Source organism: Hoplias malabaricus, chromosome Y (assembly GCF_029633855.1).
Source record: "Hoplias malabaricus isolate fHopMal1 chromosome Y, fHopMal1.hap1, whole genome shotgun sequence".
In the NCBI taxonomy this organism is placed as follows: Eukaryota; Metazoa; Chordata; class Actinopteri; order Characiformes; family Erythrinidae; genus Hoplias; species Hoplias malabaricus.
In genome coordinates, this window is record NC_089820.1 from 17,413,646 (window position 1) to 17,428,478 (window position 14,833).

Consider the following 14,833-nt stretch of genomic DNA (forward strand, 5'->3'; position numbering starts at 1 on the left):
TGGCCAGATGAAGTCTTCTCCTTTGGTAAATAAAAGACCTCGGCATATCTGCTGAGATCATCTTCCAGATTTGATATAGACTATTGATATTAGTGTGTTTACTCTGAGGAATTGACAATAAATCTCTAACCCAGCCAATATCTGCTTAACAACAGACTTATAAAAACACATTTTTGCTCTCTATCTATCTATCTATCTATCTATCTATCTATCTATATATATATATATGCGTGTGTGTGCAGGAGCAATTAAATGTCATGAATTTGTGCAGGATAATTGGGTATCAAAACCACCCGGGGTTAAGCAGATGATGATGGACAGTCCTCTCTGGTCTCAGACAGGGACGTCCTGCTGGTCACGGCTGTGTGCATTGTGTGGACAGACATGAGAAGATGGCACGCTCATGGCTGTGACCTTCATGGTGGCTTGCTCCTCTCTCTCTCCGGCACTGATTTCTGATTTACCGTTGAGCTGCCACTCCTGTCAGGGCCTATAGGGTGCTTTCCATTGCTCAAACACAGGAACTCAAGGGCAAGTATCGGCAGGCCCAGCAGGAAGACTACAGGAAAAGAGGTGAGGGAGCACTCTGTGAGACAAGAGCAAAGGTTTTTGTGTTCTTGACAGAGATTTAAGCTGCTTTTCAAAAGCTCCACATCCATACTTTCATAAATGGATGTTAAAATATACTCTAAGCTAAATTTCTCAGAACTAGCATTAAATCATTAGCAATGTCTCAGGTCATTTCTTTGTTTTAAATTTTAATTGGTTAAGTTTCATATCAATCCACTCTGAATGATTGGGTTTACATGTTTAACACTGAGCTATGAAAACATCGTTGGAACTACCCTACAAAGGTAAGGAAGGATTTACACTCTTAAATCTAATGGTGCCAACAAGATTTGTTTGGAGAGACGCTATTGGTTGCTTTCGGTAGAAACAACCTTTCAATGGAGGGTCCTTCAAATAACCTTAAGTAAAAAAAAAAAAACATATAGAAATAAAAAAATAACTCTTCTTATAATAATATATAATAAAAGTCCCTTAATCATTTCCAGTGCCATGTGTAGTAACAGGTTAGGCTGCAATTAATATAAATTCTGTTTGTCCCATGATTCATTATAGGATCAGCTGCACAAACAAATATTCTTAAATTGTTCTTGGCTTCAACGTTTTATTCTTGGAAACTAGAATAGTACCTGTATATTGGAGATTTTCATCAGCATCCAAGAATCATGCAACCAAGCCATGATCCACTTGGGAACTTTTGTGAAGAATGTCTATATAATATAGAAAATGAACTGGAGCCCATATTTTGAAAATTGCACAAAGCCGTGCTGGACGATGATTCGAAATCCGTAAGACCCAGTGGGTAGGTGGCAATTTATGTACCTTCTGTTTGCCCCCTCATCTCATTACTTGTTCACTGGCATAAATAAATGAAATGCAAAGTTCCTAATAAGTGCTACTGTACACCTGAAGCACAGTGGCTCCACTTAAAGCAAGGATGTCCCCATCCAGTTGTGGAGGCCTAGAGCGGAGCACAATTTCCATGCTCCCAAGCACCTGATTCAACTCATTAAGGGTCTGGTAATTAGCTGATAAGTTGAATGAGGTGTCCCGGAGCCAGGAGAACACAAAGTTAGCACTAGGTTGTGGTTTTGTGGTGTCTGTTATACAACAAAACTCACTACTTCTTGCGAATCAATACCATAATCTACCGTTCTGACAGACTCCCATTCACTGACGTCTCACAATCATCTGATCATCACACGATGTTTACCATAAATTTGGCCCAGTGCAGAGAATAAGAAGTGCTGCTCTGAAGGGAGTGTGTGCATGAGCGCAGGAGGTAAAGGGAGTCTGGCTCTCTGAGCAGATGCTGAGCTGATGATGATGGATGTGTGAGTGGAGGTTGTGCAGGGACCGGGGGAGCCTTCTGCAGGCCCAGCACATTCTGTTGTTTCATGAGATCTCATCCACTAATTCTCCGAGACAATTAACTTTATATATAGAGAGAGCACGCTGAAATTAGCCATTTCATATTTTTCAAGATAGTGTGCTTTTCTTCTAGTTTTAGGAAAGCGGCACCATTCACGTTTACAAAACTGTTCTCCGGTCCACGTGTAAAGTTTTATGTGAGTGGTATTAAATGTTGTTCGCTATACAGTACCGTGCAGATGTAGAAACCACTCTATGACAAAATAGCCATTAAGTACAATGTGACATATATTTGCATAAAAATGGGTAAAACAAAGGAAATAAGGTTAAACCTGGGGTCAACATTTAAAGAAATATTGCAGATCAATCAGAACAAGAAGCTGCTGGTGCTCTCTGAACTAGGGACTGATTGCAGAGAATAACTGATTGAGTGTAAACCTCAATATGGGATTATACAGATTGCGAGAACCAGAAAATGCCAACAGCTTCTGAGACTGAACTTCTGACACTCTGAGAATGTGATAAAACATCCTGGCCATTTTATTATTAAATGCTGAAACAAATCTCTTGAAAAGATGCAAACTATATTTTAATGGAATATACATTTTATTCTTTACTGCTTGACAGTGAAAATGAAACCCTTAATGGCTGTTTTGATGGGAATAATTGATGCGTCTTTAGCAGGGTGCACTGTATACAGCACTGCACCATTTTATTTTATTTTTCTAAATCTCTCATGTGGGAAGTTTTGTGTTTTTTCCATTTTTGACTTTATTTATAAACACTAACATGGTGTGATTACTTAACGACGTTTCATTTATCACTGGCTCTTCTTACCGTATTGAAAACATTTAATAAACAGACTTAGCTGTTAATGATGACTCTTCTGATGACTGAAGGACCTATTGTAGCTGCATTCACACACAAACTGGCCATTATTGGGATGCTGGTGGCGGGACAAAGAAGATAGTTGTGGCCTCTAAAGCCTCCCCAATGGCAACTGCAGGAAAGCACACAAAGGGTGCAGGAGCAAAACATGTCTGTGATTACTCGCTAATTGGTTCCAATCCTGCTCCATCCCATGTGGACAAAAATGCATCTCCACTGGTTGTCAATCACTAGATCTCTGTGTTCTCACAGTTGTGCCATGGCACCCTTTGAGAGTGCTCTGTGTTTGTGTGTGAGACAGACAGGGTGAAAGGAAACCTGTGTTCTGTGTTATTTTGCCACCTTGAGAGCGAGGGATATTTTAAATATAGCTTAAATGTCACTTATTACCTGAGATGTATCTTATTTTGTGGAAATCCTTGGGTGTTCAGATGTTTCAATTTGTCTTCGTCTCTTTGCTTTAATTTGGGAAAAATATCTGATTTGATCATTTCATAAGGGCTTTTTTGAAGACGCCGGTATGTCCTTGGGAATAAATGTGGATGCTGCTTAGTGTTTCAGTGCCTTTAAATGTTTCTAAACCTTTAAAAAACGGATTTAGCACTTGCTTCATCTCATTTAGAGAAGAACTCTCCATTGACAAGTTCTCTAGGAAACTAAACATGGTCCTATCAGAGCAAACCTCCACAGGACCCTCTTCTTAAGAGGCTCCGTCTTTATATCTCTCAGCATGTAATGGCCCATAAATATCCAAGAATGATCTTCATGATGATGTTGGAGATATGGAACCTAATGCATTGACAAACGCAATAGCAGAGAAGCTCTCAGCCTAAATATTTACTTTCCCTGTGACACATTGAGCGAAGCAGTGAGACATGATGCCAGACAACATAAAGCCATAAGCCCTAAGCTGTGTGCAGCACATTCTGACAGCCAACATGAGGAGTAAGGAAGTGTCTGGAGGTGCCTAGTCAAGTCCAGTAATAGAAGCATTCGTTTTTTCTGATAAGAGGTCTTTATATAGGTCTCTTTGACTGTCCTTCACATCAGCAGTCATATATTTCCTTCACTGATGCCTGCATTCACGCACACGATGGTAGTCATTAGCTCGTAGGCAAAGACAGACTGTTTTTGGACGTTACTGAAAATGATTTTTATTCACCCATTTACAATAAATTGATATAAACCTGTTCAGGTGTGTCGCATTTGGTTTGATAAATGTTTAAGAAAGAAGGAAAAGGAAAAAACAAACAAAAACAACCCCCCTCAAATAAATAAATAAATAAAAGAAAAAAATAAAACACAAAAAACAGAAACACATTTCAGTATAAGCACATACAGTAAGTCAAAACATATCACTAACAGACCAGCAGGTAACAAGAATGCTTTTTATCTACACAAACATCCTATTCAACTTCCTTTCGCTTTTATGGAAACTCTCCTCTGTGTTCCTAGGCCAGTGGACATGCAGCCGAGCCGGAGTCGTGGAGAATTTCGGCTCGTAATACATCTTTATTCACCTGTACAGTCCTGGGAGAAGCCACCCACGTGAGCCCCATGCTTTAAACCAACTATGTGGAGACAGCTGCCATGAACAGATCAGAACTCAACAGTCAGAGGTGACTCGGATCAATGGAATAATTTCATAATAAATAAATAAATATATGAATAAATAAATAAATAAATAAATAAATAAATAAATAAGACAGGGTAGACTGGGGTATCCTGGGCCATCGGGTCAGAACAGGACAGTCTTATACAGGACACACTTGTCTGAGTTACTCTTTTATTCCTGGGATTAACATCCTGTTAACTGAGAACAGAACATCCCCGACTTTCTCCGTGTATCAGAGGAAAACAATTAAAAACAATTTCAACAGAGAATTTCAACTGACATTTCAATAAACGGGTTTGCTCAGAAGGAAGCAGTTTATATTAGAACAGCCTATTTGTTTCTTCTGCCCTGAAGGCCCAGAAGACCTGAATGTCCAGCCTTGTGTTCAAATATGAGCTCGCTGTAAAATAAATAAACAAATAAGTACTTTTTTTTTAACTTTAAAAATGAGGTAACCCTCTGAAAATAAGCAACAGCTTTTATTTTCTCAGATGTTGGCCTCGGTTTCACATGATGAAAACACAAGTCCATCAAAACACTGCCAAACCTCCTGTTTGTAAAATGAAGGGCAGTAACTGGGTTGATGCGATGTGTTTATTCCTGTGAAACCAGTGCACACATTTGAATGGAGTAAATTCAGAATTCAGAGCCTGGTTACTCACATCTTCACGCCTTAAGAAAGTGAATCTGTTTCACAGTGGTGTAAATATTCACTGTAAACAGTGGCGACTCCATGTGATGATGCTCATATTTTAAACTCAAATTTAAAGTTTGAATAAAACACTGGCCAATACAGGGCCACTTTGGCCAGGATTAAAAGCCCATTCCTGGCCTAAGCTGGACTCTGAATGGAGCTTTTGAATTTAAATGGATGAAGCTAATTTGCTTTCCATCACATGATGTCATTGCCTTCGGGGAAAATAGTGGCGCCTTAAAATTTGGAGTGAATTGAACTTGTAACAGTGAGCAATCAGAACAAACCTGCCTTGTTCTCAGTATTCAAGTTCAATGAACTGGAAATTTTAAGGTGACATGGTTTCTTAAGTTGGCAGCATTTTTACAGTGAACTGACGAGGCGTCTTTACAGTGGGATCATGATTTTTTTTTACTGAAATTTCCATTTATTTTCCCCCATTTCATGCTGCCAATCGTGACCAGTCGTTCCCCACCCTCCGCTGCTGAGTGCTCCTCCACTGTGTGTGAACTACTCGGTGGGTTGGGGGTTGGGGGGGGCTTTAATGTTCTTTTTAACTCTTTTTTTTCTTCTTCTTTTCCTTTTTTTTTTTTTTTTATGATCGTGTATTTTAGTGTTTGTCCGGTTAGGTGAAGCTCATGGAGACGGTGTGCTCGAGCGCTTTGCGGCGCAGCGAGGCGATACTGGTCCCTCTCCACACGTCCGTGTCCGGTGAGCTGCAGAGCTGCGGCGAGCCGTTGGTGCTGTTGCTGTGGCCGGACAGCGGCCCGGTCACCATACCGGGGAAGGCGGACTGGTAGAGGTGCGGCTGGTTGGAGAGGCCCATGGAGCTCGGTGGCGGCGGTGGAGGCGGCCCTCCGCTCAGACTGCACTGCGACAGCGACTGCGCCACGGACTGCTGGCGGCCCAGCGCGGGGGGCAGCTGCAGCTGAGGGACCCCCGCCATCCCCGCTGCCGCCATGCCCGCCGCTGCCGCCCAGCGCGTGTCGCCTGCGTGGAACGAGCACAGCCCGTCGCCCATCGCCGCTGCCGAGGAGTGCGCGAACTGCGGCAGGCCGTGCGTGGGCAGCAGCGTGCCCGGCGCGCGGAACACGTTGGTGGTCTTCTTGCGCTTCTTCCACTTGGCGCGACGGTTCTGAAACCACACCTGAAGAGCGTTTGGAAAAATTATAAATGAAGGGTTAGCTATAAGTAAATTAGTAGATACTGTCTTCAAAATTAAACCGATTGTTTTTAAAATGTAGAGTTCTTTGAACATCAAACAAATATGATCTGTATCACCTTTAAAAAAAAAACATAACCTAAAAATGACCTTATTAATCTTTACCCTTCATGCGTTCAACAAAGTTTATTTTGTAAACATGTGCCCCCCGGTCAGATTACGGTTTTGCTGATGTTGTAATGGAGCATAACACATCATTCCCATAACAATCCTTAATAACACTCTTTAATATGGCGCACAAATTATAAGCCTTAAATTCCACTGTGTTCAATTATAATAAAAAAAATCTGTTCTCTCTTTCAATTTAGAACATCATCAAAATATGTCATCTGACCCTGGGCTCTCACAAATATCTTGTCAGTTTAACCTACACAATATTTATTTTAACTCGTTTGCAAGTATTTAATATTCTGGTAAACGAATGATCGAATGAACCCCACGTTCGTCCAGGTTTTTATTTGGCTTAATTTTTTAAAATGCTTAGAAGTATTTAAAATGTATTAAATTACTACGCTGCCTTCTCTTAAAATCGGGAGTTTACTGAAAGTCAAATTACGCGTAAAATGGAAGATAACGTAGTGTGGGAACAATTAATCTTTTTATTGAGTTAATACACGACGTAAATATTCCTTTATTCATTGTGTTAATGAGTCGCGTTAAGCAGAGTTTAGGGGAGACACTATTGTACAGAAGGAGGCGTGTGTACTTACTGTATTTAAATAAGAAGTTATTTTACAATTTTCTTTAACCGTATATTAACCGTAAAATGTAAACAACAACAAAAAAGAAAATATTACGAAAATTCCAAAACACATTTGGCCAAGACCAATAAAATGAAGAAGAGTGTATTATTCACCCAGCGCCAAACCTTCATTTACTGATGATATAACAGTGTTATTTATAGTTAACATTTTATACACAGTATTAATATCAAATATTGTCATTTTATAAATATATAATTTTGAGAACTAACCAGTTTGAAACTTGTCAATGCGTAAAATGTCTTCAAATACTGTCAGTGATTCTAGCCTTGTTTATAAACAACAACCCGGACTAAATAATAAGCGCGTTCCGGAAGCTCTTAGGTCTGTCACAGGCAGAAATGCGATTTCTTAATAAAAGGGGAGAATAATATTTTGCAGCTTCGCTCAGATGAAGCCGTTCTGGGTGAAAGGCCATTCCAGGAGATAAATGGTCGGCTGGCCTCGGTACTTTATCACCTGAGCTGAAAATGAATTCATAACGCGCGCGCCCGCTGTTTTCAACATCTCTTTTCGTTTTTCTTTTGTGGAGAATAACATTTGATACTGAAACGACTGGGCGATATGTTTTGATGAATGATGATGATCGTCTTCAGTTGAATGAGTCGCGAGCCTTCGTTTGGTGAATAATTAGCATCAGTCTGACTTCACTGTTAACGGCGCGGAATGCCGTGTTTGGTTGATGATGATGCGGGTAATTATGAAAACGCGTATAGGTTTATTGAATCTATTAAGAAAGTGCGAACTGAAAATAGGTTAATATCTGGTGCGAGTGTATGGATTTAGATCACGGGAAGCTTTCAGGCAGCATTTCTGTAGGTTCAGATTAAACCGAATGATTGTTTAATGATTATTTAAATCTTGTTAGAATCAAGTAAACAAATAAAAATACTTAGATTATTATTGTGATCAATTTGACTTTATTAAGCTTCGGGGCTGTGATATGGTTCAAAGACGGAGTGAGAGAGACACGTGTTTAAAAACAACAAATTAAAATGTGGTGTTCATTTACTTTAAGAAATGCACATAAATCACGAACGAAGGGCTGACCTCATAAGTGTTTCTTGAAATTTAATTAAACATATTTATTTTTATTTTTATATATTTATTTTAAGTCTTTGCTTATTTTTACTGTAATTGAACACAGGGTTCATATAAATCGTGTCTTGTTTACATTGTCTTGACATGTTTTGATTGTAAAATGTTAATAAAGCCTACTGAATTGGTTAAAGTCTCGATTAAGATCAAAATGCTGCTATCGCTCTTCACGAAATCTCTCTGTATTTGTAGGTAGTTTGTTTGTTTTTGTATTTGTTTTTGTTTTGGCTCTCACCTGCACGCGAGACTCGGTTAATCCGATCCTGAGCGCCAGTTCCTCGCGCATGAAGATGTCCGGGTAGTGTGTTTTGGCGAAGCTGCGCTCCAGTTCGTTGAGCTGCGCGGGAGTAAAGCGGGTTCTGTGGCGTTTCTGTTTCTGCTGGTTCTGCTGTCCAGCCTGACTCGAGTTCTGCTGCTGCTGCTGCTGTTGCTTTTCTTGCTCTTTGCCTCCGACCTGCGGCATGCCGTTGGGGTTGGAACCGCCATTGGTTAAGTCTTCTCCGGGGAGGAGGGTGGTGCCCTCCACGGCCTCAGTACCAGAGCTCAGGTCCGGGTGAGCGCTGTCCGCGCCCCCGAGGCGGCATTTTAACGCGTCCCTGTGTCCGAGCAGCTCCACAGCAGCATCCTTCATCCCTGTCAAAGAAAGGCGGTAACAGAATTAAGCTTTTCCATCGCACCAGGCAAACCTGCAAACAGTAGGTATTTAGTCCCATCATCAACAGGGTTTCACCAGGCTCACAGTCGCGTGCAAAAGTTTAAACACCCCATGGTCATTGGCATTTCTGTGGAAATGGGTCAGCACATCCTCTACTTAAATTGAAATACTGCACAGTTTAAACACAAGAGCTGTATAAAAGCCGCCGTTTGTTTTGCACGCGCCCTTTTAAATGTTGTTTTATTTTCCCCAGCGTTAAATCCAGCAAACAATCAGCAGCCGTGCATTAGAGGATGTGTTAACTCTCATTTCTCCTAGAAAAATCAAACAAAACATGGCATTCGTCCGAAATTGTGCACGCGCCTGCAAGCGAGCTTTCCCCCAGTGCGGTGTACATCCAACAACAAAGTTACCCCTCCATCCCGTTAAGCCGTGATCGCATTCTATCAATATTTAGACAGGTTGATGAAATGGGCTAGATGTAATTAATTCAGCAGATAATGAATTGCAATATCAAGGCAGTTCGCAGTTGAAAATTAGATTAGGAATTAAGTCCACCATCAATTCATAATTGTATAGATTGAAAGTTCCTCTAGCTTACAGTGGAGCTGGAGACCGGAGTTGGGTGGCGATAACTCACCGAGGCGAGCATCCAGGAGGTCGGCGTGAGAGAGCATGGCGCTGCGCTCCTGCTATAAAAGCCCTAAACAACTTTGAACTCCCTTTCCGACTAAAAAAAAAAACCAACAGCATATAGTGGGCAAATGAAGAAAAATTCGCCGTGTGCTTTAAAAAACAGGAGGCTCGCGGCATTATAATGTTCTTTAGAGAGACAGGGAGGCGCTTAATAGTTGGATGAACCCATGAGCTTCCTCAGATGAGAGCCAATCAGAGCCTCGAGCCTGAGAATGGCCGCAACCAACCACCAGCGGCTCCGTCTGCAATTACTGTCTCCTTAATAGCGCGCCTGATTTATTGTATCAGGCCCTTATTATAGGCGATAAATGACTTCATAATCATAGCACACAAACAGTTTATAATAAATCTACTTCTGCTAGAAAAATGTTATACAGTGTGTTTAATGCGCGCGCGATGCTGCACACACACACAAACACACAAAAAATTTCAATGTATAGGCTACAAAGAGCTTGATGAAGTCACAAATTGTCCTGCTGCTCTTTGACTTTTTCTATTGGGAAGATTCTGTTGTCTATTTCCAGGCACTCCGGGCCTGCGTCCGAATCAGGGTCCTAGCCTACCATACTGCACGTGCGTTATTGCTGGATACACTACTATAGCAGTGTTTGGGGAGGGGGTTGAAGGCAGCCCGGTTGTTTGTATGGTAATTTGTTGTTGTTGTTGTTGTTTTGTTGTTTTGCTTTTTTGTTGCTGGTCGCCTCGCGAGCCCGTGGCTCTGTTCGAGGAGAATCCATCCATCACGCACGAGATTAAGTCTTCGAGGCAGCTAAGCACACATCCACGAGTCCGTTTCCAAACCAGTCATTTTCGAGGCCATTAAGCACTTGAGGCATTTAGTGCCAAAACCTGATCTTTGTTATTAGGCCGCGAAATCACGCGCGCGCGCGGTTTGTTTTGTAGAAGCCCGAGGCTGAAAACCTTGTGTTTTGTGTATCGACATGTCATCAAAGCGCGCGCGCAATTAATGTGATTTATCTCGCGCAGAAGTAAGGGGCACGCGCCGCGCGATTTAACTCAATGAACGAAATCCTATTCCGCGCGAGCACACTCCGCCGTTAATAATGCAGTGTTATTGCAACGGGTTGATGTTTTAACGCGGGCCGCTGTTTACGGCAGACGCTGTAGAAAAAAGCCGTGCTTTCCATCCGCGTCCGCGTGCTTAAACAGAGCGTGTGTTTCCGTGTTTTTTGGGGTTGGTACGAGGTTGTTGTTTTGTGCAGCGGCAGGGAAAGTAAAGCAGACGCGAAGTGAGTGGGATTCCTCGAGCCTCCACCGCCTCCATAGCCTCCACCAAGAGCCACAGCAGCAGCGCGTGTCGCCAGGGTCAGTTTTTTCTTTCTCTATTTGTTTCCACTGTATTTTTTTTTACGCCTAACAAAAATCCCCACATCTGCGCGCAGCTGAAAACATCTGGACCGTGATCGTTTTATTTGGGTTATTCTCCTAAAAAAAAATACAACACGTTTGAAGTGATGACAAAATATTTGTTTCTGGAAAAAAGCCATAATAAATACTTGGCTTAAAAATAAGGGGAAATAATAAAATGTATATAATATAAAAAAAATAATAATAATGGATTGAACGTATTGTAAATCACATTAATTTACGAAAGAATATAGAGAAATATTAACCTGGTCAGCAATAACAACAATAATAATAAATAATTATGATAAAATGATTAGAATTAGAATGCGTTATTACATTTATTGTTATTATTATTATTATTATTAGTAGTAGTAGTAGTAGTAATAGTATAATTATTATTATTATTATGTTCTGATTTGAAGCTCATCCGTGTAATTCCCTGTCCTACATCGCTGTGGTTGTTTGGACAGATTCTGGACAATAAAGTGTCAGCGGCACGGACTTGGTGCTTTATGGGGTGTGTCCTGCATAGTCCAGGCGAGGTGGCGACCCCCAGGCGCATTTCAAACCGCGATTAGATGGGGGCGCTCCGCGCAGACCCCATTATAACGTGACTTATCCGGAAAGAATACAATTAAGGGGCTAAATAAAATAATCAGCATTGGACGGCGATTACCGTAATGAGAGCGAGCTGCGGAGTGTCACGCAGTAACTAGCCTCCATTACGGCGCGTAATGAGACTTTGGGGGATGAACAGGACAACTGTTCTCCAAACGCGTAAAACGCACTCCATTAACGGCGCCTTTGATGGACACATGTTTACCATAGTCACAGGCGCATCTTACACCGAGAAGACCTGACACTCACGCGTCACTCCAGATGACCCCGAGGCTCAAGCTGCCGCAGTAATGACCGGCCAGGACAAAGTTTACTCTGCCCTTAATCTCTGGACACTGGGGCCGTAATATGATTGGGGACAATGAACGTGGTTTCTGGAAATTCCTCGTTCAGTTTTTCTTACCGTCCAAAGATCAACGCATGGAGAATTATATATTATTATTTGTCATGCCTTTGATTTATGAATCACCACCAGCTTTGTCCTGCCACTCCTATCACTTTTCATTTTTGTTGACTGAATTTTTTTGGGACCAAATTTCCATCAAATGTTACATAAATATGCACATAAAATATGTTAATTGTATTTTTTGTATGTATTTCTCCATATTCCGACGATAGAGAGAGAGAGAGAGATGTTTTAATACAGAGACTGCTTTACTATTGTTGAAGAAAATGTTTCTTTATGACCAGCATTACTTTTCAACAGTAAACACTCTTCGAATACAAAAGTGGCTACAGCCCAGCACAGTAACCTATATAGGCCACATCTACCATCATTCATTCCACAGAGGAGGATCAATGGCTTGAAAGAAGGGAGGACTTGGGTCAGTGGTCATTCTGAGTTGTTCTAAATTAGGAACATGTGCTGGTAATTATTAAATTCCAGCATAATCACACTGCTAATGCAATTTAATGCATCAGCAAATGAGTACTGAAAATAATTAGTTTCACTGACCTTGTACATTGAAAGGCTATAGCGAACCAGAAAGCTTAAATGAGTCAAACCACTCCCCTCCCATACAAAAATTGCTGCTCATTCAGCCATGAGCTTTTCATCGGCCAACAATAAAAAGTAACAATGCCAGTACTCCACAACTGTTTTGTTTACCTCCATTAGACTGTTTTCTGGGAGTGAAACCCAACTGAAAATGGCTCAGGGGCCAAAATCACAGAAGCATATAACATTTAACATATAACATATAGAGACCAGTGTAGATCCAGATCAAGATGGCATCTGCCATTGAAACCTACTGAACTGCCTCTTTATAGAGCAATGGGGCATGTACACACAGGGACACACTGTATTAGAGCTTTTAGTACAGGCTTTACATTTTTGAAAGCTCTTCTCAAAAAAACAAAAAAAAAAAAGCTAATTTCTGAATTCTCTTATAGAACTCTATTAATGTGTTCCTGCTAACAGCATGTTCTTGGTTCCTGAATAAACACAACAATGTGTTTTATTTTGACATTGTAACAGACACTAACATTTATCTGTGTGCTGCAGTTTTACAGTGACTCTTTTGTCAAGTTTCTGCTTCTGTTTCCTGTTTTGACCACTGATTGAAACTAAGTTAGGAATGTGTCTACAGGTGGGCTGGGGATTCTTAAAATGATTAAAATTACACTAATCCCCATTCTAGAAATTGGACTTTTCATCATCAGTGCCTGCCTCCACGTCCAGTGTTTAAAAAAAAATAAACCAATCCCTTGTTTACATAAGAAAAAACAGCTTTTTTTTGTTGCCCACTCAAATAATCTACATACTCTGCCTCAGGTATGCAGTCACTGATGTGCTAACCTCTACAGTGAATTTACTCTTTCTCTGGAAGTTAGTTAAAACAATTGAATATTCAAATGTAATTAGCTGATTTCAATTCTAATTTCATTGTCATTCCTGAATCTTATGCTTTCAACTCTCAGTTCAGCTCCTGAAGTTCTGACCAATGGGAGAGCTGGCTTGGCTGAATATTCCTAAATAGCACAAATGCCATTTTGGTTTTGGGGAATCTATCTCTTTAGTTCTGAATCAAAACTTAACAATGGAATAATAATAGTTGTATTTGTTGGTTTTGCTTTGTCAGTATTATTTCATTTGACATTTTTGTCCTGTTTTAATAATATCTTTGAGGTTTATCGTTCTATATATTTTCACTGTTGTATTTCAAATGTGTTCTGTTTAGTTCCTTATTTTGTATATTTGTAATATATGCCAAATTGTAAATGAGGGTCACAATCAAGGTTCCAGAATTGAAAAAAAAATATTGACAGAATGAATGGATGAATGATTGATTGATTGGTTGATTGATACATTGATTGACAGAAAGTTTAAGTGCAAGAATGATTATCTAGAACCAAACTACAGACATATCCACAGGGAATGTACATGTTAAGCTCTGAATGTCAAAAACATTCTTTTTGTCCGTGTACAGAAGTAGATTTATTTAAAACAGATACAGTATGGTGTCTGGCGCTTCTAGAGCTAATGAAGAGTATTTTGAGGATAATTAGTGTAAACGCCATGGCCTACGTTACCTGAATTCACCTTGCTGCAGGTGGAGATAACTGCTGTGATGGGCTGGGCTATACTTGGAGTGTTGATGCTGTTTCCTTTTTTTCCACTGACAGGAGGCTACACAACCCAGTGGAAGTGTGATTTAAGAGGGACAGAGATGCACTCGACTAGGCCCTTGTCTGAATGGTAGGCTTTCCACAATAATCTCCAGTGCCATGGTGTATGTGATGTCTTACTGAGATGAACAGCACCATATTTGCTCAGTGATAACACCAGCACTTGTTTGATTTTGGAGCTGATAACCGATGCCATAAATCTGACAATTTCCTGACTAGCTCATTATTTTCCAGGGCTGTGACGTTTCAACTGCTTCCTGCATTTCTCTCATTTAATGTCTGATCTGTGCTGCCTGTCCACCAAAAAAAAAAAAAAAAAAAAAAAAAAAAGCACGGTGCAAGCCCTTCCCAAGATTAATTGATCGTCGATTTAGCTCTAATTCAGACCAAGTCAGGTGGTAAATGGGCTGCTTTTACTTGATTGTTGCTGAAATTTGTGCAAGTTGCGCTGATACATTTTGATTATTTATCAATTACGCCCAAATGAGCTAAATCTATTGAATAAATTCCAGCCTGATTGCCATGATAAAGCTGGAGAAAATATGGCTATTGATAATGATCCCATGCTAATAGTCTCTTTCCGGCTTTCCCAGCTTGTCGCAATGACAGCTGGGAATTCATTCTTCATGCAAGCTGCCATTAATCAGTTGCA

General features: G+C 40.6%; 1 protein-coding gene and 1 long non-coding RNA gene across 3 annotated transcripts; one reads left to right on the forward strand and one right to left on the reverse strand.

The window, feature by feature from the left end:
• The first annotated feature begins 337 nt into the window (after positions 1 to 337).
• On the forward strand, positions 338 to 6,353 carry LOC136679298 (uncharacterized). The gene is made up of 3 exons (XR_010796540.1): positions 338 to 573; positions 4,282 to 4,445; positions 5,750 to 6,353. It is a non-coding gene; the product is annotated as an uncharacterized lncRNA (long non-coding RNA).
• On the reverse strand, positions 5,761 to 9,582 carry LOC136679297 (homeobox protein orthopedia B-like). 2 transcript variants are annotated; one of them, XM_066657744.1, is made up of 3 exons: positions 9,473 to 9,582; positions 8,452 to 8,849; positions 5,761 to 6,282 (listed from the first exon to the last, which is right to left on the reverse strand). In XM_066657744.1, exons 1-3 carry the CDS (start codon positions 9,546 to 9,548, stop codon positions 5,761 to 5,763), a joined length of 996 nt encoding a protein of 331 aa, XP_066513841.1. In that variant the 5' UTR covers positions 9,549 to 9,582. The 2 variants fall into 2 exon arrangements, with proteins under 2 accessions (XP_066513841.1, XP_066513842.1); XM_066657745.1 differs by having other exon boundaries at positions 9,512 to 9,548.
• Positions 9,583 to 14,833: the final 5,251 nt, after the last annotated feature.